At 47.0% G+C, this 22,559-nt stretch overlaps 1 protein-coding gene across 9 annotated transcripts in view; it reads right to left on the reverse strand.

Annotated features, from left to right (window-relative positions):
- The window catches only part of HAO2 (hydroxyacid oxidase 2), a 667,133-nt gene that overhangs the window by 62,859 nt on the left and 581,715 nt on the right, over positions 1-22,559 (reverse strand). For all 9 annotated transcript variants that reach the window (XM_069635747.1, XM_069635741.1, XM_069635749.1 and 6 more), the window contains one exon: positions 19,141-19,210. In XM_069635747.1, the coding sequence (XP_069491848.1) occupies positions 19,141-19,210 (70 nt within the window). The remainder of the gene's footprint in view (positions 1-19,140; positions 19,211-22,559) is intronic.

Consider the following 22,559-nt stretch of genomic DNA (forward strand, 5'->3'; position numbering starts at 1 on the left):
GGCTTCCTCTTGGGGAGAAACTGGGAGGGGCACTGCATCTGTGAGCAAGCTGAGCTTGGGGGAAGTGGATAAACCAGAAATTCCACCATGTGCTTTGGAAAACCACACCCCTTTGGGGCCAGAGCATAATTTTAAAAAGATGGATAATTCATAGTGCGGACTTGTAAAAATTATATAAATAACATCATCATTCTTGTGATTTTTCTGTGCACATTTTAAGAGGTGTTAGGACCCTGTGGTATGTTCTTGGGGATAGTAGCGGAAAAAAGGGTTATTACTCCAAATGTATGCATGTTAAAAATCGGACACTTTATCATCTGAAACCCATATCCCTGGTGCACATTTGGGTAAAATCTGGAAAGGTTTAGAGGTCGTGATCTGGATGAAAAGGGCAGAATTCTGTCATAAGTGGACACAACATCTTACAAAGACAGGGATCAGATGGTTTGGTGCTACAGAAAATATGTTAACTCGACGTATAATATTAGAAAAATGGTACATAGATAAATATGTATTCGGATCAGAAATAGATTTGTGTGCAATTTGACAAGGGGAGGATCCTCTGACCATAAACCTACCTCATCACTCTGACTCACAACCCAGTTCCCCCAATCAAGGAAGAGAGGAGGAACTGACCAATGATAAGTTGAGAGGGTTGGGCATGCAGAATTAGCAGACCCACCCACTTTCTAAACACATAAAAAGAGCCACTTGAAGCCAGATAGGACTTTCTTTTTCACTTTCTGCGGAGCATTTTGACTTCAGACTTCACATCCAGAGATCCAGACTTCACATCCATCAATCTCCAGAGACCAGAAATTAACTCCAGAATTTGTAGCAGAGAGGCCTGAATCCACAAGCTGAATACTATTTCAGCAGGTCTCCAAATCATTTGCAAACTATTCAACAGCCGGGCGAGCTGTTTGAATTTTTGCCAAGAACCTTTGTCAGAACCAGAGACCAGACCGCCGTGCAGTGCCGAGAACTTTTGTCAGAACCAGAGATCCAGATCGCTGTGCAGTGCCACTAGCAGAGCTGACCCAGAAGGTAGAATTATCCAGTGAGCAGAACCAGGCAGAGACCGTCCGTGGTGAGGGAACCGCAGTCCAATCCTGACCTGATCCGTGACAAAGTCGCATTCCTGTCCAAAATCAAGTGTGAGTACCCAGCTAGCACTGTGCCAAAACCAATCTCTTAGTTTAAAATAATCTAATCCAAACTATTTTAACCCATTTAGAACTGCCTCCTAGAATCGTGTCATTCTGTCATCTTTAAACCTGAAAACTGTCATCTGTCATTCTGAGCTTTGAAATTTCAAATCCGAAAAACTACCTTTACTAAATCGGCCGTATCTCCGGAAGCGTTTGTGATAGAAGCGAGACTTTTATTTTGAAGCTGAGATTCTAAGCTTTCCAACAAGCTCTAAACCGACTTGCTACTCCTCATACTCCCTCCGTAATTGCGATCAACGGACACGACTAAATTTGCAGCGATTTGACATTTTGCTTAATTTCAGCCACGTGTAAAAAGATTTGTCCTTGCTTTCCTTTGCTGAAATTCTTTTGCAACCTGACAATCATTCATAGAGCATTGCTAAAGTGATCCTGAACTAATTCAAAGTATCTATCAACTACCCTGAACCCCCTATAGGGAATTGAAAGCCTTTTTAGCATATTTTTCACTTAATTGCAACTACATCAAAGTATATTGCCTGTGTTTAAAACTCCTACCTGTTTTCCTCTAATCTTGCTAGGGGGGAACTGAATTATATTTGATTGCATTCCTGAGAACTGTGTGCTTTCCTTCCATCTCTTTACATTGCATAAATGGGGAGGGGGGTGAATTGTCAAAGAAAAGTGATTACATTGTCTTTTGTTGAAGTCACATCAAGTATATTTTCTGTACTGCATTTTCATTCATCATTGCATTGTCCTTGAAGCCATAAAATCATTCTCAGCTACTTTATCCTCTCTATATCACTTCTAAGCCATCAAAAAGAGTGTACCACTGTAACATTATCCATTGTTGATCACTATCATTTTCACAAGTGTGCTATCAAACATTAATTTATTATAAAAGTGTGATATATATATATATATATATATATTGTTTAATTTTCAAATAAACCTTATAATTTGCAAAACAAACCTACTTCTTGGCTCAGTGGGGTCAGGGGGATTCTAAGAGAGGGGTGTTATATAAGGGTTGTCATCCAGAGTAAACGAACTGGACATAAACATATATCAATAAGGGTTTCCCTCAGCATCCCAGAGTAGGCTTTGACTTAGCTGTAGTGTTGAATTGAATCCGCTTACAAAGTGGGGGCTCGGAGCCAGGATATTCTGGGTTAGTTTTACCACTTGTGCAGCTTAATACAGTGTGCCAACTGACCGGATACGCATATCCGGTTAGATCACCACGCTGTTTTACACTGTGAAAGCACCCCTCAAAGGAACGCTCTAGGAAACGGTCTGTTTTGCAAAATAAAATACAAACTTCTGTAAGTCAGGAAGGAACTCGAATTCCAGAATGACGACATTGGTAGACATCAAAATAGTAGAGAGCACTTCTTACATAAGCTATTTGTGAGAGGTGAATGGACTGAGCAGGGCCAGGATGCGTGGTTGCAGGCAATCACACAACAGGTCACTGCAACTGGGTTAGATACTGGAGAGATCAGGGTCCCTTACATGTGGCCCTGAGCGAACTATACACGGCTCCTAAAGCTAAATATGAACACGACAAGATGGTTAGGAAAGCGGCATATTTGTATCTATATATGGGAGCCATGCAGGACAAATGTGCTGAACGCCAAGATCTGGCAAGTAGGCAACTGTTGGCATTAGAGAAGGCCCAATCTGACCTGGTCTCTTCTGAGCGGAGGCTGCAGAGGAGCCAGGAGTCAGAAAATGACAGTAGGCAGTATATCACTAAAATAAAAGAGGACATGGATATACTGCAACAGGAAAAGACAGATCAGGATACCAGAATTCTGGCTTTGCAGAAGGAGCACCAAGACAGTTTGGACTCCTTACTGCAGAGCCAGAAAAAGCTGGAGCAACAGATCAATTTCAACAGGGCATGCACAGAGCAGGTAGCTCTGCAAATCCAACTAGACAGAGAGAAAGAGGAAAGCAATAAATTGATTTTGAAAGACCTGGATACCCAGGCAGAGTTTGATGAAGAACGGCAGAAAGCTGGTGCCTATCAAAGGCAGAGGGACGACCTGGCGTCACAAATGCAGGCTCTTGGTCAAGAAAGGGATACCTTAGGCCAGGAAGTCTGCCATTTAAAAAGAAAAACTGAAGAAAATCACTTGGCCCTCCAGGGGCTGGGTGACCTCCAAAAAGAGTATCAGAACTTGTTAGAGCACACCAGGAGGGTGGAAAAGGCTCTGGCAAGAAAGGAGCAGGCCAGTAGGGATGGGGCGCAGGAGGTAACCCTCCTGCAGCAAAGACTGGCCCAGTACTCCAGGACCAATCAGGAGGCACAGAGAGAGAATGAGGCTCTCTGCCAGCACAATGATAGGCTCCAGCAACAGGTAGCCATGCAGGAGAGACTGATAGAGTCTAGTAAGGCCTTAACTGAGGAACTGAAAGCGCAGGCTCCTGCATTGCAACAGGGAGCAGGGGCTGATAGAGATGAGGTTCGCTGTGAAAGGGAAACACCTGAGCATAACCTCAGGAGCCCTAGTACCAGAGGCCTTCATCTCTCCCAGTCCCTGGACTCTGCCACCCCCATGTCACATGGCGCACATGAGCACAGGGCCATAGGGATGGCAGATTACTATCCAGCCAAAAGGATGGGGCTCATAGGACAGTACCACCCAGGAATGGATGGGCGGGCATCCGGGTATGGGCACCTAAGTCAGTGCAATTTAGTGGGGAACCCCAGGAGAGTAGGCCCACTAAGGGCATCCTGAAAACCTCTGCCCAGTTACGTCAGTGGGGGGGTACCCATCAAATCCTGGTAGCAAGGAGGGATCTGAAGACTCCTCTGAGCATCACAGGACACATGAGACCAGGTCCCCACATTCTGCCAGCTATCCCCAGGCTCGCAGAATCCGGGAAAACCTGGAAGATCAGACGGGCACCTCTAGGAGCAGTGCTTCTGAAGCAGAGGATGAATGGACCAGGGTTACCCGAACCAAAAAGGCCAATAAGGTGAAAAGGGCCTTCCTTAAGGACCCCTTAAAACAGATTAAGGCAATCAGGAGTGTCATCACGCTTTATCAAAAGAATGCCAAGTATTATGTTTGAGAACACTTGGAGCTCTATGAGCAAATGATGGAGACTTTCCAGTTGAAGGACAGCAGTAGCTGCATCCAGTACGTCAAATGGACATTCTGCCCTGAATACTCCAGTTTCTTTGCGGGGCTGGAGGACCAAAACCATTCAAGATGGTCCACATATAGGGCTGCCATCTTGAAACATTTTTCTGTACATAGAAATCCCCAAGAGGCTCGCAAGGCAGCCTACAATTTGCAATGTGGGGAGGATCAGGCCCCACAAGAATTTGTGCAAGAATTGAAGCGTGCCTTTGCGCAGACCACCAGAAGGGTCGCACGGACAGCAGAGAATTCATCAACACATTTTTCCATGCTCTTCCCAAGTACATAATGACCCAGCTCGTGAGAGATTTTCACGAGAAAAGATCTTTAGCCTGGGTCATTGAGCAAGCCACCCGGATCTATGAGGTGCAGAAGCCCATAGAAAATAAAAGTAATGCGCAGAAAACCCCCCAAAACCAACAGCACCCCTGCTGCTGCCAAGGTGGCGGAGGTAAAGGTTGCCCCCGTTTTAGATTTGGAGATGGGGGGGGCCTAAAAACCTGCCTGCGCAGAATAACTCGAACACCAGAAGGCCCTCGGGCCAGTCACAGACAGGGAATCAAGGAGGTAGTCCCATAAATGGGGTCCCTCGCTCCCCTGATTATGTAAGTCCCCGCTACAAGGGAAACCGACCATCCTGGGTTATGTGTGGACTCCTCCAGCCCAAGGGGGGGGATCCAGTCAAGCACCTAACCCAGAGAACTTCCTTCCAAACTTCCACAGGAGGGCAGAAATTCACCAAACCCTGGGCTGAACTTTTTACCCAGGTATCCACAAGGTTTCCAGCCCCAAACTCATCCATCCTTCTTTCTCCAATTCCCTCAGCCCAGACCACCTAATCCGGGAGAGGGGAGGCCAAGGGTGGAGGGGTACCCAAATCTTCCCAACCAGGGGTATTACCAGAGAAGGGATAGCTACCCTTCCCGGGATCAGCCCAGGGGAGAAAATAGAGCCCCGTATCAGCCTGAGCGGGTGCCCCAACTTGAGCGCCAGGTCCAAAATATGGCACGGGATCTGGGTCACATACTGAGGGCTCAACAGAACCCTCAGATGAGCATGCCACCACAGAATGCCCCAAACTCTGGATCTGGTGCTCCAGAACAATGACGGGGCAGCACCCCGATAAGCCACCGGTTCCCAGGGAGGTGGCACAAGGGGAAGAGGGGTGTAAAACCTTGGAGGAAGCTTCCTTTCCAACTTGTAAACAGCCCCTGGAAAACCAGGAACCGGAAACAAAATCTCCTCCCCTGAAAGCCTGCCTCCCAAGGAGCAGAGGGGGGGTAGGAGAAACAAAGGACCCAAACAGACCCACTTTGTGGAGGAGGTACAGGTCTTCCAATTTGAGGGAGAGGGATCCTACAAGGATCCTGGGAAAAGGATCTTCTCCTTCAGAGATGGGGGAACTCCTCCCAAGGAAAAATGGGTCCCAAGAGATTCCAATCCAGACTGGGTAGATGTGGGGATTGAGCTGTCGCCGCCCATCATCCTATCCCAGAACCAACAAAACCAAAACCCCCTGTTTAAACACATCCTGGTGACTGCCTCCCAAAAGGCAGGGGCGGCCCAGATCTGGAACCAGGGGAACCTAAAACCGAAGCAATATACTGGGTAGATGTGGGGATTGAGCTGTCGCCGCCCATCATTCTATCCCAGAACCAACAATACCAAAATCCCATGGGTCAAACCCATCCTGATGACTGCCTCCAAAAAGGGGGGGTGGCCCAGAACCCGAAACCATTTCCAGTTGCCAACGTTTTCTTTCAGATTCCCCAGGCTCGTCACAGAATTCTGCCCAAATCTCTTCTCTCTCAATGTCCAAAACCAGAAAGTTAGCCCACCAGTTGTCCAAAAATGTGCATTATCTGTGCCCCCTTGAGGAGAAGGAGGGAATATACTATGCCCCGGTACAAGTACAGGGGTAGGGTACAATTTTGGCACTGGTGGACACTGGATCCCTAGCTACCTTTATGTCCAAAAGGGCCTTTGATGAACTAAATGCAGGAAGGGGGGAGAATTACCGAATTCCCCTCACCTCTCTTCCTGGACAACTGCAGAACTTTGACGGGAAGGAAATTCCCGTCGAGGGGACTGCAGATTTGGACATCAAAATTGGGCGACACAAGGTGAAACACCCGGTCATAGTAGTGACTCCAGAGGGCAACCCTTATTTACTAGGGAATGACCTCCTGAGAAGGTTGTCACCCCTAATAGATTGCGTAAAGAAGGTCCTCTGGACCCAGACTAGCCGACCAATAAAATTAAAACAGAGTGTCAACCATGTTAGTTTAAACGGCACCTGCCACATGGTTGAACAAAAATCTGACCAAGTAGAATTTTACTTCCAAAACCACCAAATTCCAGACGTGACAGTAATAGCAGTCGGACAACAGACTGGTGATGGGGGGTCCTCTCTATTTCTGAAAATCAACCATCCTTCCAGTTTAAGGTGGTATTCCACACTGGAAGGAAATACTATGAAATTCTTTACTAATCCACAATCAGACACTCCCACTCCTATAGTCCAGAAAGATGTGAAATCAGCTCAGATCCTGGCTGACATTCAGCAAATTGGAGAGCAGTTCTTCATCCCTGTTCAGTTAAATGATGGGAAGGACTCTGTTCTCGCTCGAGTGTGTGTGAACAACGGTAAGAGCTTCATCAGCGAAGCCATGTTCCGCCAACTCCCAAAAGATCCAGCCATTCCCACATTCAAACTGATAGACAAATGGGAAATGGATTTGGAAACACCCAATTCGAAACATCTCCTGCCAAGCAGGTGTATGCTCAAAATCTCCATTGGCAACAAGAGCATAGTCCATAATTGTTGGGTCGTGCGAGACGTCACTGCCGCCTTTTACTTAGGCAGTGACATTCTCAATCGCTTTGCCATTAGTTTGGACCTAATAAACTTCAAAGCCTGGTCCCGATTAGCGTATAATCCCATGGGCTTTGATGATCCAGAGAAAGCATTTAGGTCAGCTGAACTGCCACCTTATGCAGTTGAAATTCAGATTGGAGAGGAAGTCACCATCCCAGAAAGGACCCAACAATTCTCCCTGGAAGTGAAAGTTAAAAGAGGACAAAAATTGAAAAACCCTGATGCTTATATTCATCTAAATGTTTCTCTCCAACAACAAGGGTTAGGGGTAAACCCAACACCATTAGTCAACATAGAACATGACACCATTCCAATAGAGGTGGATAACAGCGACTTAAAGAGTATCACTCTAGCCGCAGGCACCATTATTGGAATGGCGGTTGATGACCGACATTTCTCCATTGATTTAGGAAATGAACTGTTAGGACCCATCCCCAAGGACTGTTTTGACAGTGACAGTGATGACAATACAACACCAGACAGGATCTTTACCCGGCATGGGGGGAACTTCCTGGTGTACACTTCTTGCCCTTATGGTAAGGAAGACATGACTTGTGACTTTAGAAGGGATGAGGTGATTTTCCAGGTCCATGAGGGCTGCCTTTCCCACCTGAAGCCTCCAGTCCAAATCAGCACTCTGACCAGGGACTTCTCCACCCAGATGGAGGAGGCAGCTGAGATAGCAAAGCCAGAAGTCTTTCCAGGCTTCAGGCAGATGGTGGAAGAGAGAGTCAACCTAGCTGATGCCTGTGTGACTCTGGAACAGAAGCAAAAGTTGAAACAAGTTTTCCTGGATTTCCAAGATCTCTTTGCGGTAGACTCATATGACTGTGGTCGCACCGACATCCACACAACAACAATTCCCATGGACCCTAGCATGACTCCAGTGTTTGTGAAGCAATATCGCTTGCCTCTCGCATCCATGGAGTCCCTTACTGAAATAATTAAGAACCTTGAGTCCCGGGGAATAATCCGTCCAGTCCACAGCACTTTCAATAATCCGGTGCTGGGAATATTGAAGACAAACGGCCAGTGGAGACTCTGTGCTGACCTTAGGGAGCTCAACAAACAAGTCCATACTTCCCAATGGCCTCTGCCCTACATTGACCAAGGGCTGGCCCAAATCCAGGGGTCACAGGTATTCACTGCAATAGACCTGTCCAATGGATACTGGATCGTGCCTGTCAGTAGGGAGGACCAATACAAACTGGCTTTTACCTTTGGGGGCCAGCAGTACACATGGACCCGGACTCCCTTTGGATACCTCAACTCCGGCAATTAATTCAACATTTTCCTACATAAGGCCATGCCCGACCTGGCTTATGTAGATGATGTCCTCATCAAAAGTTCATCTGTGGAAGAACACATAGCGGAGATCCGTTACGTTCTGATGCAGTTGAGGGCTGCCGGAGCAAAACTTTCCTTTCAGAAAGCACAGTGGTGTAGAACCCATGTTAATTTCTTGGGGCATGAGATTACTCCTCAGTGTCTCTGTCCCCAGGAAAAGAAAGTGGAAGCACTTCAGAAACTGAAGGATCCCACAACTCTGCGGGAACTAAGGAGCCTCCTTGGACTGACTAATTACAGCAGAAAGTTCATTGAGGGCTACGCAGAGATCACCAGACTCCTGATTCATCTCTTGAAGGGGGGGGGTCAAGTGGGAATGTGGTCCAGAACAATCCGAGGCAGTAAGACAACTCAAGAGAAGCCTCTCACAAGCGCCTTGCCTAGCTTCACTCCCCACCCCCCCTTTATGCAATGTAAAGAGATGGAAGGAAAGCACACAGTTCTCAGGAATGCAATCAAATATAATTCAGGAATGCAAACAAATATAATTCAGAAACAAGGAGTTCTTCCTGGAGACAGGGTTAATAATACGTGCTTGATGGCAGTATTATACCAAAAGCATGACAAGGTCAATAAAGTAATCTCCTATGCGAGCAATACTTTATCCTCTGTGGAGGAAAAATTCAACGATTGTGAGAAGGCACTCCTGGCAACGGTGTGGGCATTGAAGAATTACCGCCCGTTTATCCAGGGGGAACACATCATAGTGGGAGACTCCACACCAGCCTCTGCAATATCTCCAAAGTGACATAATCCGGGCTGGAAATGTGAGTAATTCCCGAATTACTTCCTGGATTCTGTCAATGCAAGGCTTTCCTGTAGAAGTCAGATATGGCCAAAACAAGAAGAGTCCCCTCGCGCAAGGTCTGGCTGACTTGCATGATTGTGCCAGAGAAAACTGTCTCGAGGGCGAACGTCTAAAAATCAAGTACAACATGGAAGCATACCTTAATTCCCCACACAAAGTCTTTGAAGAAGACAAGTGTGAGGGAATGCCCACTGTCTATGTGGATGGATGCTCTTACCATGTTGACAAGAACGGGGAAAAAGAACTGGTGGCCGGCGTAGGGAACGCATGGGTGAATGAGTCCCCAGAACCCTGTGCTGGATACAAAATTGGTCCCCGAAGTAGTCAGGTGGCAGAATTGATGGCTGTGCATCAAGCCATCCTCACTGCTGTCCAACATCAACTCCACAAACTGGTCATAATCACAGATTCGGATTATGTACGGAACGGGTTCGTGGAGCACCTGGTTAACTGGAAAACCAGAGGCATGCTATGTGCTAATAACAAGCCTTCGAAACATGGGAAGTTAATTCAAAACATTGATGATCTGGTCACCTCGAATGGGATGACCCTCTGCTGGAAGAAGATCAAGGGTCATTCCAAAGTAGAGGGACCAGGCAAAACTGGATATGACTTAGTTGATCAGCTGGCCAAAACCGGGGCCATCCAAGGGGATCTAATAGAAATAGAGTCCCTGTTGGGGGAAATCCAGGTCACTGCTATCACTAGGTCCCAGACAAATGCTCACAATGATCTTTCAACTGCACAATGGAGTAAGGAGACCCCTGATGCTGATTTGATTACAGCTCAGAAAGGGGATCCAATAATTGGTAAGTTTTACCAACACATTGAGGACCCTGAGAACTTTCCCCTGACGGATACCGATTACATTGGGAAGGAGGACCTTAGAGTGTTGATGAAATGTCCAAAGATGTTCCGGATCCAAGACGGTTTGTTGGTAAGGAAATCCCAAGCTGGCCATGATCAGTGGGTGGTCCCTACCTCATTCCGAAGCCTGATGTTAAGTCACGCCCATGATGCGGTCACGGCCGGTCATAGGGGGTTTCACACAACCCTTGAGATCTTAAGAGAGGTTACATACTGGCCACGCATGGGGCAGGACCTCGACCAATACTTGAAGGGGTGTCTTGTGTCTGCACAATTTCAGCCATCATCCCTCACACACCGTGCGCCTCTCCAAAAGAGGGTGATGACACTGCCATGGTCAGATTTGCAAATCGAGTTTGTAGGCCCTGTAATTCACTCGTCTAGAGGAAACAAGTACATGTTGACCGTCACATGCTTGTTTACCAAGTGGGTGGAATGTCTCCCGGCCCCAAACTGCAAGGCAGAAACAGCAGCTGCCCTGATGATTAACCACATCTTTTCCCGTTTTGGTCTACCTCAAAGGATTGAGTCAGACAGAGGTAGCCATTTCACCAGCGAGGTAATGACAAAGATGTGGGAGATACTCGGGGTCAAAAGGAAGCTACATATTGCTTACCGGCCAGCTTCTTCTGGAGCAGTAGAGATACAACCGAACCATTGTGAGCATATTAAAACAGTTTGTGGCAGATTCTGGGCCAAGATGGGATATACGATTACCTCTCGTCCTAATGGCCATCAGATTTACCCCTTCATCTGCAACTAAAATGTCACCATTTTAGTTGATGACCGGACGCAAGATGGTGCTTCCCTTGCATTTGCTCTACAGGACCCAAGAGCAGACATTGATAAATGCCTCCACAACTCATGAGTATGTGGAGAATTTAAGGAAACACCTTCAACATGCTTTTGCCTATGCTCAGCGGAATCTCGAAAGATCAGCTGATAGCATGAAAACCCACTACGACCTGAAGACTACCAGGAAGGAATCTACTGTGGGAGACCGGGTCTATCTATACAATTTCCAAAGAAACCAGGCCAAACAGCGAACATTTTTGCCTACGTGGAAGGGACCGTTTGAAATTATAGACAAAATCTCCCTTGTAGCCTATAAGATCCGCATCCCCAAAGGTAGTCTGGCGGAAGGGGAAGACAAGTGGGTCCATATTAATCAGCTAAAGTGTTGCCATCCCAGGCACACTCTGCAACAACTGGAGGAATCCTCTGGAATCCCAGAGGGGGTCGCCCCAGATCAATAAAAGCTCCAACCCCAAAATATTCCTTATACCAAAAATATAGTAACCTAATGTCAATATTTCCTGTTAGATCTTGTTCTTTTAAAATAATACTGCAAAATGTATTCGGATGTAAACCATGGACACCGACCAAGGAGGACGACCCAGGGACCGGGAGCAAAGATCCGAGGGGCCTGGGGTACCGCCCAATACTCCCATCAGGACAGGCGAGGAGAACTGATCGATCCAACTGGATGGAGGAAAAGATGCTGAACTGTGCCATCTACGGAATTGGAAGAAGATGATGCGGACATACCAGCGCGTGGATCAAAACATCCTATGCACCCGACTCCTCCTCGACTCGAAATCAAAGTGCAGTCGGGCGGGGGTGCTTGTTGAGTGTCCTGACCCACGTTTGGACTATTACGCTGCAACATTTGATGCTGTGGGCTTAGAAAATCCAAGATGGCGGAAAAGCCCACATTTGCACCAGAATCCAGGAAAACCGCGCAGTTTGTGTGCACACCAAAATGACTGCCTAACCTGCCACCTACCATTGCAAGCATGATGGGCCAGGAGTGCCATGATTGAAATGTGTGCTAAAGGAAAAACAGCAGTGCCGGTTGGCTAAAAAAGCACTTTAAAATCACCTTCGTTTCCCTGAATGCAAGCTCAAAATGCCTATTTCAAACATTGCAGGATATTCAAATATCTTACTGAACACCAGCAGACATCTGGCAGAATGAAGTTTTGTGTGCATACAAAATCTGGAAAGAGAAAGAGCCCAAAACAATGTTTATCACAAAACTGGCTGAGCTGTGAATGTCAGCAGCTTAACTGAAATTGGATTTAAAACCACTAAAATCGAAATGTTTAAATTAAATGAGTGACCTACCTTTGAGTGTCACATAGTTTGCAATTGTTAAATGTCATAGTTTTGAACTTAGAATCAGCATTCTAGCTGCATGTGTAAAAATTGTGAGTTTGATTTGAATGAAGAAAAACTGGGAACAAAAGTGACATTTAGCTGAAGCCTGGCTTAATGAAACTGGATTCTGCCTGACAACTACCCCAGACAGGAGAGGGAATTCAGCAGCTGTGTTCCCAGGCCTGGCTGCATCCTGCTGCCCCTGCCAAAAGGAGATGATACCTCTCTGATTGAATTAGGGGAGTGGTACCTGCAGACTGCAGGAAATTGAACAAGGCCCTGTCCTGGACTCAGGCAAATGTTATATTGGGGGGGTCGTAAAATGGCTTCCTCTTGGGGAGAAACTGGGAGGGGCACTGCATCTGTGAGCAAGCTGAGCTTGGGGGAAGTGGATAAGCCAAAAATTCCACCATGTGCTTTGGAAAACCACACCCCTTTGGGGCCAGAGCATAATTTTAAAAAGATGGATAATTCATAGTGCGGACTTGTAAAAATTATACAAATAACATCATCATTCTTGTGATTTTTCTGTGCACATTTTAAGAGGTGTTAGGACCCTGTGGTATGTTCTTGAGGATAGTAGCGGAAAAAAGGGTTGTTACTCCAAATGTATGCATGTTAAAAATTGGACACTTTATCATCTGAAACCCATATCCCTGGTGCATATTTGGGTAAAATCTGGAAAGGTTTAGAGGTTGTGATCTGGATGAAAAGGGCAGAATTCTGTCATAAGTGGACACAACATCTTACAAAGACGGGATCGGATGTTTTGGTGCTGCAGAAATATGTTAACTGGACGTATAATATTAGAAAAATGGTACATAGATAAATATGTATTTGGATCAGAAATAGATTTGTGTGCAATTTGACAAGGGGAGGATCCTCTGACCATAAACCTACCTCATCACTCTGACTCACAACCCAGTTCCCCCAATCAAGGAAGAGAGGAGGAACTGGCCAATGATAAGTTGAGAGGGTTGGGCATGCAGAATTAGCAGACCCACCCACTTTCTAAACACATAAAAAGAGCCACTGGAAGCCAGATAGGAATCTCTTTTTCACTTTTTGCGGAGCATTTTGACTTCAGACTTCACATCCAGAGATCCAGACTTCCAATCCATCAATCTCCAGAGACCAGAAATTAACTCCAGAATTTGTAGCAGAGAGGCCTGAATCCACAAGCTGAATCCTTTTTCAGCAGGTCTCCAAATCACTTGCAAACTATTCAACAGCCGGGCGAGCTGTTTGAATTTTTGCCAAGAACTTTTGGCAGAACCAGAGACCAGACCGCCGTGCAGTGCCGAGAACTTTTGTCAGAACCAGAGATCCAGACCGCTGTGCAGTGCCACTAGCAGAGCTGACCCAGAAGGTAGAATTACCCAGTGAGCAGAACCAGGCAGAGACCGTCCGTGGTGAGGGAACCGCAGTCCAATCCTGACCTGATCCGTGACGAAGTCACATTCCTGTCCAAAACCAAGTGCGAGTACCCAGCTAGCACTGTGCCAAAACCAATCTCTTAGTTTAAAATAATCTAATCCAAACTATTTTAACCTATTTAGAACTGCCTCCTAGAATCGTGTCATTCTGTCATCTTTAAACCTGAAAACTGTCATCTGTCATTCTGAGCTTTGAAATTTCAAATCCGAAAAACTACCTTTACTAAATAACACTGTATCTCCGGAACCGTTTGTGATAGAAGTGAGACTTTTATTTTGAAGCTGAGATTCTAAGCTTTCCAACAAGCTCTAAACCGACTTGCTACTCCTCATACTCCCTCCGTAATTGCGCTCTACGCACGCGACTAAATTTGCCGTGATTTGATATTTTGCTTAATTTCAGCCACGTGTAAAAAGATTTGTCCTTGCTTTCCTTTGCTGAAATTCGTTTGCAACCTGACAATCATTCATAGAGCATTGCTAAAGTGATCCTGAACTAATTCAAAGTATCTATCAACTACCCTGAATCCCCTATAGGGAATTGAAAGCCTTTTTAGCATATTTTTCACTTAATTGCAACCACATCAAAGTATATTGCCTGTGTTTAAAACTCCTACCTGTTTTCCTCTAAGCTTGTTAGGGGGGAACTGAATTATATTTGATTGCATTCCTGAAAACTGTGCGCTTTCCTTCCATATCTTTACATTGCATAAAGGGGTGGTGGGGGGTGAATTGTCAAAGAAAAGTGATTACATTGTCTTTTGTTGAAGTCACATCAAGTTTATTTTCTGTACTGCATTTTCATTCATCATTGCATTGTCCTTGAAGCCATAAAAGCATTCTCAGCTACTTTATCCTCTCTATATCACTTCTAAGCCATCAAAATGAGTGTACCACTGTAACATTATCCATTGTTGATCACTATCATCTTCACCCGTGTGCTATCAAACATTAATTTATTATAAAAGTGTGATATATATATATATTGTTTAATTTTCAAATAAACCTTTTAATTTGCAAAACAAACCTACTTCTTGGCTCAGTAGGGTCAGGGGGATTCTAAGAGAGGGGTGTTATATAAGGGTTGTCATCCAGAATAAACGAACTGGACATAAAAATATATCAATAAGGGTTTCCCTCAGCATCCCAGACTAGGCATTGACTTAGCTGTGGTGTTGAATTGAATCCGCTTACACAGTCTAGACCGGAAATGCTGCAGGCCACCTTATCTAGAGTCTAGACTGGAGTGCTGCAGGCCACCTTATCTAGAGTCTAGACTGGAGTGCTGCAGGCCACCTTATCTAGTGTCTAGACCAGAAGTGCTACGGGCCACCTTATCTACAGTCTAGACTGGAAGTGCTGCAGGCCACCTTATCTACAGTCTAGACCGGAAGTGCTGCGGGCCACCTTATCTACAGTCTAGACCGGAAGTGCTGAGGGCCACCTTATCTACAGTCTAGACCGGAAGTGCTGCAGGCCACCTTATCTAGAGTCTAGACTGGAAGTGCTGCAGGCCACCTTATCTAGAGTCTAGACTGGAGTGCTGCAGGCCACCTTATCTAGAGTCTAGACCGGAAGTGCTACGGGCCACCTTATCTACAGTCTAGACCGGAAGTGCTGCGGGCCACCTTATCTACAGTCTAGACCGGAAGTGCTGCGGGCCACCTTATCTACAGTCTAGACCGGAAGTGCTGAGGGCCACCTTATCTACAGTCTAGACCGGAAGTGCTGTGGCCCACCTTACCTAGAGTCTAGACTGGAAGTGCTGCAGACCACCTTATCTAGAGTCTAGACCACAAGTGCTGCGGGACACCTTATCTAGAGTTTAGACCAGAAGTGCTGCAGGCCACCTTTTCTACAGTCCAGATGGACATGCTGCAGTCCACCTTATCTAGAGTCTAGACTGTAAGTGCTGCAGGTCACCTTATCTAGAGTTTAGACGGGAAGTGCTGCAGGCCACCTTATCCAGAGTCTAGACCAGAAGTGCTGCAGGCCACCTTATCTAGAGTCTAGACCGGAAGTGCTGCAGGCCACTTTATCTAGAGTCTAGACCGGAAATGCTGCAGGCCACCTTATCTAGAAGTCGAGACCGGAAGTGCTGCAGGCCACCTTATTTAGAGTCTAGACTGGAAGTGCTTCAGGCCACCTTATCTAGAGTCTAGATTGGAAGTACTGCAGGCCACCCTATCTAGAGTCTAGACCAGAAGTGCTGCAGGCCACCTTATCTAGAGTTGAGATCGAAAGTGCTGCAGGCTACCTTATCTAGAGTCTAGACCGGAAGTGCTGAGGGCCACCTTATCTACAGTCTAGACCAGAATTGCTGCCGGCCACCTTATCTAGATTCTAGACTGGAAGTGCTGCAGACCACCTTATCTAGAGTCTAGACTGGAAATGTTGCGGGCCACCTTATCTACAGTCTAGACTGGAAGTACTGCAGGCCACCTTATCTAGAGTCTAGACCGGAAGTGCTGTGGCCCACCTTATCTAGAGTCTAGACTGGAAGTGTTGCGGGCCGCCTTATCTACAGTCTAGACTGAAAGTGCTGCAGGCCACCTTATTTAGAGTCTAGACCGGAAGTGCTGCAGACCATCTTATCTAGAGTCTAGACTGGAAGTGTTGTGGGCCACCTTATGTAGAGTCTAGACCGGAAGTGATCTGGCCCATCTTATCTAGAGTCTAGACTGGAAGTGCTGCAGGCCACCTTATCTAGAGTCTAGACCGGAAATGCTGCAGGCCACCTTATCTAGGAGTCGAGACCGGAAGTGCTGCAGGCCACCTTATCTAGAGTCTAGACCAAAAGTGCTGCAGGCCACCTTATCTAGAGTCTAGACTGGAAGTGCTGCAGGCCACCTTATCTAGAGTTTAGATTGGAAGTGCTGCAGGCCACCTTATCTAGAGTCTAGATTGGAAGTGCTGCAGGCCATCTTATCTAGAGTCTAGACTGGAAGTGCTGCAGGCCACTTTATCAAGAGTCTAGATTGGAAGTTCTGCAGGCCACCTTATCTAGAGTCTAGACCGGAAGTGCTGCAGGCCACCTTATCTAGAGTCTAGACCGGAAGTGCTGCAGGCCACCTTATCTAGAGTCTAGACTGGAAGTGCTGCAGGCCACCTTATCTGGAGTCTAGATTGGAAGTGCTGCAGGCCACCTTATCTAGAGTCTAGATTGGAAGTGCTGCAGGCCACCTTATCTAGAGTCTAGACTGGAAGTGCTGCAGGCCACCTTATCCAGAGTCTAGACCAGAAGTGCTGCAGGCCACCTTATCTAGAGTCTAAATTGGAAGTGCTGCAGGCCACCTTATCTAGAGTCTAGACTGGAAGTGCTGCATGCCACCTTATCTGGAGTATAGATTGGAAGTGCTGCAGGCTACGTTATCTAGAGTCAAGACCGAAAGTGCTGTGGGGCACCTTATTTAGAGTCTAGACCGGAAGTGCTGCAGGCCACCTTATCTAGAGTCTAGACCGGAAGTGCTGCAGGCCACCTTATCTAGAGTCTAGACTGGAAGTGCTGCAGGCCACCTTATCTAGAGTCTAGATTGGAAGTGCTGCAGGCCACCTTATCTAGAGTCTAAACCGGAAGTGTTGGGGGCCACCTTATCTCAAGTCTAGACCAGAAGTGCTGCAGGCCCCCTTACCTACAGATCAGATGGGAGTGCTGCAGTCTACCTTATCTAGAGTCTAGACCGGAAGTGCTGCAGGCCACCTTATCTAGAGTCTAGACCGGAAGTGCTGCAGGCTACCTTATCTAGAGTCTAGACTGGAAGTGCTGCAGGCCACCTTATCTAGAGTCTAGATTGGAAGTGCTGCAGGCCACCTTATCTAGAGTCGAGACCAAAAGTGCTGTGGGGGCCACCTTATCTAGAGTCTAGATCGGAAGTGTTGGGGGCCACCTTACCTAGAGTCTAGACAGGAAGTGTTGTGGGCCACCTTATAGTAGAGTCTAGACCGGTAGTGCTGCGGGCCACCTTATAGTAGAGTCTAGACTGGAAGTACTGTGGGCCACCTTATCTAGAGTCTAGATCGGCAATGCTACGGGCCACCTTATCTACAGTCTAGAACAGAAGTGCTGCAGACCACCTTATCTAGAGTCTAGACTGGAAGTGCTGCAGACCCCCCTTATCTAGAGTCTACACCGGAAGTGCTGCAGGCCACCTTATTTAGAGTCTAGACCGGAAGTGCTGCAGACCGGAGTCTAGACCGGAAGTGCTGCAGACCACCATATCTAGAGTCTAGACTGGAAGTGCTGCAGACCACCATATCTAGAGTCTAGCCTGGAAGTGCTGCAGACCCCCTTATCTAGAGTCTAGACCGGAAGTGCTGCAGACCGGAGTCTAGACCGGAAGTGCTGCAGTCCACCTTATCTAGAGTCTAGACTGGAAGTGCTGCAGGCCACCTTATCTAGCGTCTAGACTGGAAGTGTTGCAGGCCAGCTTATCTAGAGTCTAAACTGGAAGTGCTGCAGGCCACCTTATCAAGAGTCTAGACCGGAAGTGTTGGGGGCTGCCTTATCTAGAGTCTAGACCGGAAGTGTTTTGGGCCACCTTATCTAGAGTCTAGACCGGACGTGCTGCAGACCACCTTATCTAGAGTGTAGAATGGAAGGGTTGCGGGCCACCTTATCTAGGGTCTAGACCGGAAGTGCTGCAGGCCACCTTATCTAGAGTCTAGATTGGAAGTGCTGCAGGCCACCTTATCTAGAGTCTAGACCGGAAGTGTTGGGGGCCACCTTATCTAGAGTCTAGACCAGAAGTGCTGCAGGCCACCTTATCTACAGACCAGATGGGAGTGCTGCAGGCTACCTTATCTAGAGTCTAGATTGGAAGTGCTGCAGGCCACCTTATCTAGAATCTAGACCGGAAGTGCTGCAGGCCACCTTATCTAGAGTCTAGACTGGAAGTGCTGCAGGCCACCTTATCTAGAGTCTAGATTGGAAGTGCTGCAGACTACCTTATCTAGAGTCGAGACCAAAAGTGCTGTGGGGGCCACCTTATCTAGAGTCTAGACCGGAAGTGCTGCAGGCCACCTTATCTAGAGTCTAGACCGGAAGTGTTGGGGGCCACCTTATAGTAGAGTCTAGACCGGAAGTGCTGCGGGCCACCTTATCTAGAGTCTAGATCGGAAGTGCTGCAGGCCTGCTGTTTAGCTTGGACTATGCTGGGTATGTCTGATATCTTTGTGTCATGGTACAGACCGATTCCTTGGGCATGCTCCCATTTGCTCTAGGAGTACTAGTTATCTGAACAAAAAGACATGTTTTCTCTTACACAAACGCTTTCACAATGTTGCTACAGTGGCCAAACCAAGAAAGTCACCTTACCAGAAAGGGCCATGGAGAGGCGAAACTCGTCGGTTAAAATCTGCAGAACTCCACGTACGCCTTCTTCACCCTGTCAGGGAACAGGAAATACCTTAGATGGGGACTGAAGGCAAGAGAAACAGGGAGACATCATGCTATGGGCTCGCTCAACCATGCTGATTATGCATGTACACAAGGGTCTCCCGCTATCTCTGCAATGCTGATTGTGCACATATGGAAGGTATCCAACTATTACTGCAGCGCTGATTACACATCTGCAGTGAAAATAATGTATGCATACAAGGGCCTCTCTACCATGCCGATTACACAGGTACATGTGTGTATAACAGATGTACCCCAACTGTATTAATCTAACTTTGCTATGCTGATTAAACAGGTACCCCAGAGTCTTCCTTTTCCCCTTTCGTGTCTATTGCACATGTACAGAAGGGTCTCCCTCCACTCTGCCGAGCTGATTATTCATGCAGACAAGGGTCTCCCTCCACCTCTACAGAGCTGATTATTCATGCAGACAAGGGTCTCCCTCTTCCTCTGCTGTTCTGATCGCACATGTACCCAAGAGTCTCCCTCCACAGCCTAAGTGTAAGTTATGTGTGGTCAGAATGGTCTTCCTTCACCTCTGCGGTGTGTGTACAAGGGTCTCCTTGCGTCAGGGCAAGAATGTAGTGAGAATTGGTCTTGTATAGCTCACATCCACCATTGTGATGTGTGCTTTATTGCGGCACTGCAGGAAAAGAGGAAGCACTAGGGTGATAGTAGGATAGATCTGGAGGTAGGTAGGAGTATTGGTGAGTGCAGGCTGGAAGTGTCCGAGCCCTGAGGGCTGTTAGCATATTCTTGAATTGTGGCAGTGAGACTTGGGGGTGTGAGCCCAAGATCAATGGAGAGACAGTGCAGCGAGACCAGGGTAGCCTCTGGCATGCAGGGTGGTTGGAGAGCCAAACATGTATGCAGTGGCATTGGTCCGCCAAGGTTAATGTGACATTAGAAGGTGGTCTGTCTGAGCAGTGTAAGGTGGTCAGAGATGGAGAGGTGAGCCGAGGGTAAGAGAGCGTGGTTTGCAATTTGTGAGGACTTCCCTCAGTGGCACTGATTAAACACTCACCTCTGCAGTGCTGATTACACGTGTACAAAAGGATCTTCGTTCACCCCTGCCGTCCTGATTACACACGTGAAAAAGGTTTTCCTCTACACCTCTGCTGTGATGATTATTCATGTACATAAAGGACTCCCTGCATCAATGCAGTGCTGGTTTTACATTTGAACAAGGCCTTTCCTCTATCACTGCAGTGCTGATTATACAGGTGCACAAGGATTACCCTCTACCTTTGCAGCGTTCCCTCTATCCCTGCAGTGCTGATTATAAACCTACATTAGACATTCCCTCTATCCCTGCAGTGCCGATTACACATGTGCACAAGGCCTTCCCTCTATTCCTGCAGTGCTGATTATACACCTACACTAGACATTCCCTCAATCCCTAGAGTGATTATTACACATATGCCCAAGGCCTTCCCTCCATTCCTGCTGTGCTAATTATACACCAGCACTAGAACTTCCCTACAACCCTGCAATGCTGATTATACACATGCACTAGACCTTCTCTCTATCCATGCAGTGCTGATTACACATGTGCACAAGGCCTTCCCTCTATCCCTGCAGTGCTGCTTACACATGTGCCCAAGGCCTTCCCTCTATTCCTGCCGTGCTAATTATACACCAGTACTAGATCTTCCCTACAACCCTGCAATGCTGATTATACACATGCACTAGATCTTTTCTCTATCCATGCAGTGCCGATTACACATGTGCACAGGCCTTCCCTCTATTCCTGCAGTGCTGATTATGCGCCTACACTAGACATTCCCTCTATCCCTGCAGTGCTGATTTCACATGTGCACAAGGCCTTCCCTCTATCCCTGCAGTGCTGATTATACACCTGCACTAGACATTCCCTCAATCCCTGCAGTGCCGATTACACATGTGCACAAGGCCTTCCCTCTATTCCTGCTGTGCTGATTATACACCTACACTAGACATTCCCTCTATCCCTGCAGTTCTGATTACACATGTGCACAAGGCCTTCCCTCTATTCCTGCTGTGCTGATTATACACCTACACTAGACATTCCCTCTATCCCTGCAGTGCTGATTACACATGTGCACAAGGCCTTCCCTCTATTCCTGCTGTGCTGATTAAACACCTACACTAGACATTACCTCTATCCCTGCAGAGCTGATTACACATGTGCCCAAGGCCTTCCCTCTATTCCTGCCGTGCTAATTATACACCAGTACTAGATCTTCCCTACAACCCTGCAATGCTGATTATACACACACACTAGATCTTTTCTCTATCCATGCAGTGCTGATTACACATGTGTGCATGGCCATCTCTCTATTCCTGCCGTGCTAATTATACACCAGTACTAGATCTTCCCTACAACCCTGCAATGCTGATTATACACACACACACACACTAGATCTTTTCTCTATCCATGCAGTGCTGATTACACATGTGTGCATGGCCATCTCTCTATTCCTGCTGTAATGATTATACACCTACACTAGACATTCCCTCAATCCCTGCAGTGCCGATTACACATGTGCACAAGGCCTTCCCTCTATTCCTGCTGTGCTGATTATACACCTACACTAGACATTCCCTCTATCCCTGCAGTGCCAATTACACATGTGCACAAGGCCTTCCCTCTATTCCTGCTGTGCTGATTATACACCTACACTAGACATTCCCTCTATCCCTGCAGTTCTGATTACACATGTGCACAAGGCCTTCCCTCTATTCCTGCTGTGCTGATTATACACCTACACTAGACATTCCCTCTATCCCTGCAGTGCTGATTACACATGTGCACAAGGCCTTCCCTCTATTCCTGCTGTGCTGATTATACACCTACACTAGACATTCCCTCTATCCCTGCAGAGCTGATTACACATGTGCCCAAGGCCTTCCCTCTATTCCTGCCGTGCTAATTATACACCAGTACTAGATCTTCCCTACAACCCTGCAATGCTGATTATACACACACACTAGATCTTCTCTCTATTCATGCAGTGCTGATTACACATGTGCGCATGGCCTTCTCTCTATTCCTGACGTGCTGATTATACACCTACACTAGACATTCCCTCTAGCCTTGCAGTGCTGATTACACATGTGCCCAAGGCCTTCCCTCTATTCCTGCCGTGCTAATTATACACCAGTACTAGACCTTCCCTACAACCCTGCAATGCTGATTATACACACGCACTAAATCTTCTCTCTATCCCTCCAGTGCCGATTATACATGTGCACAGGCCTTCCCTCTATTCCTGCAGTGCTGATTATACACCTACACTAGACATTCCCTCTAGCCTTGCAGTGCTGATTACACATGTGCCCAAGGCCTTCCCTCTATT

Source organism: Ambystoma mexicanum, chromosome 7p, assembly GCF_040938575.1.
Source record: "Ambystoma mexicanum isolate Mex_15411 chromosome 7p, UKY_AmexF1_1, whole genome shotgun sequence".
NCBI classification, from domain to species: Eukaryota; Metazoa; Chordata; class Amphibia; order Caudata; family Ambystomatidae; genus Ambystoma; species Ambystoma mexicanum.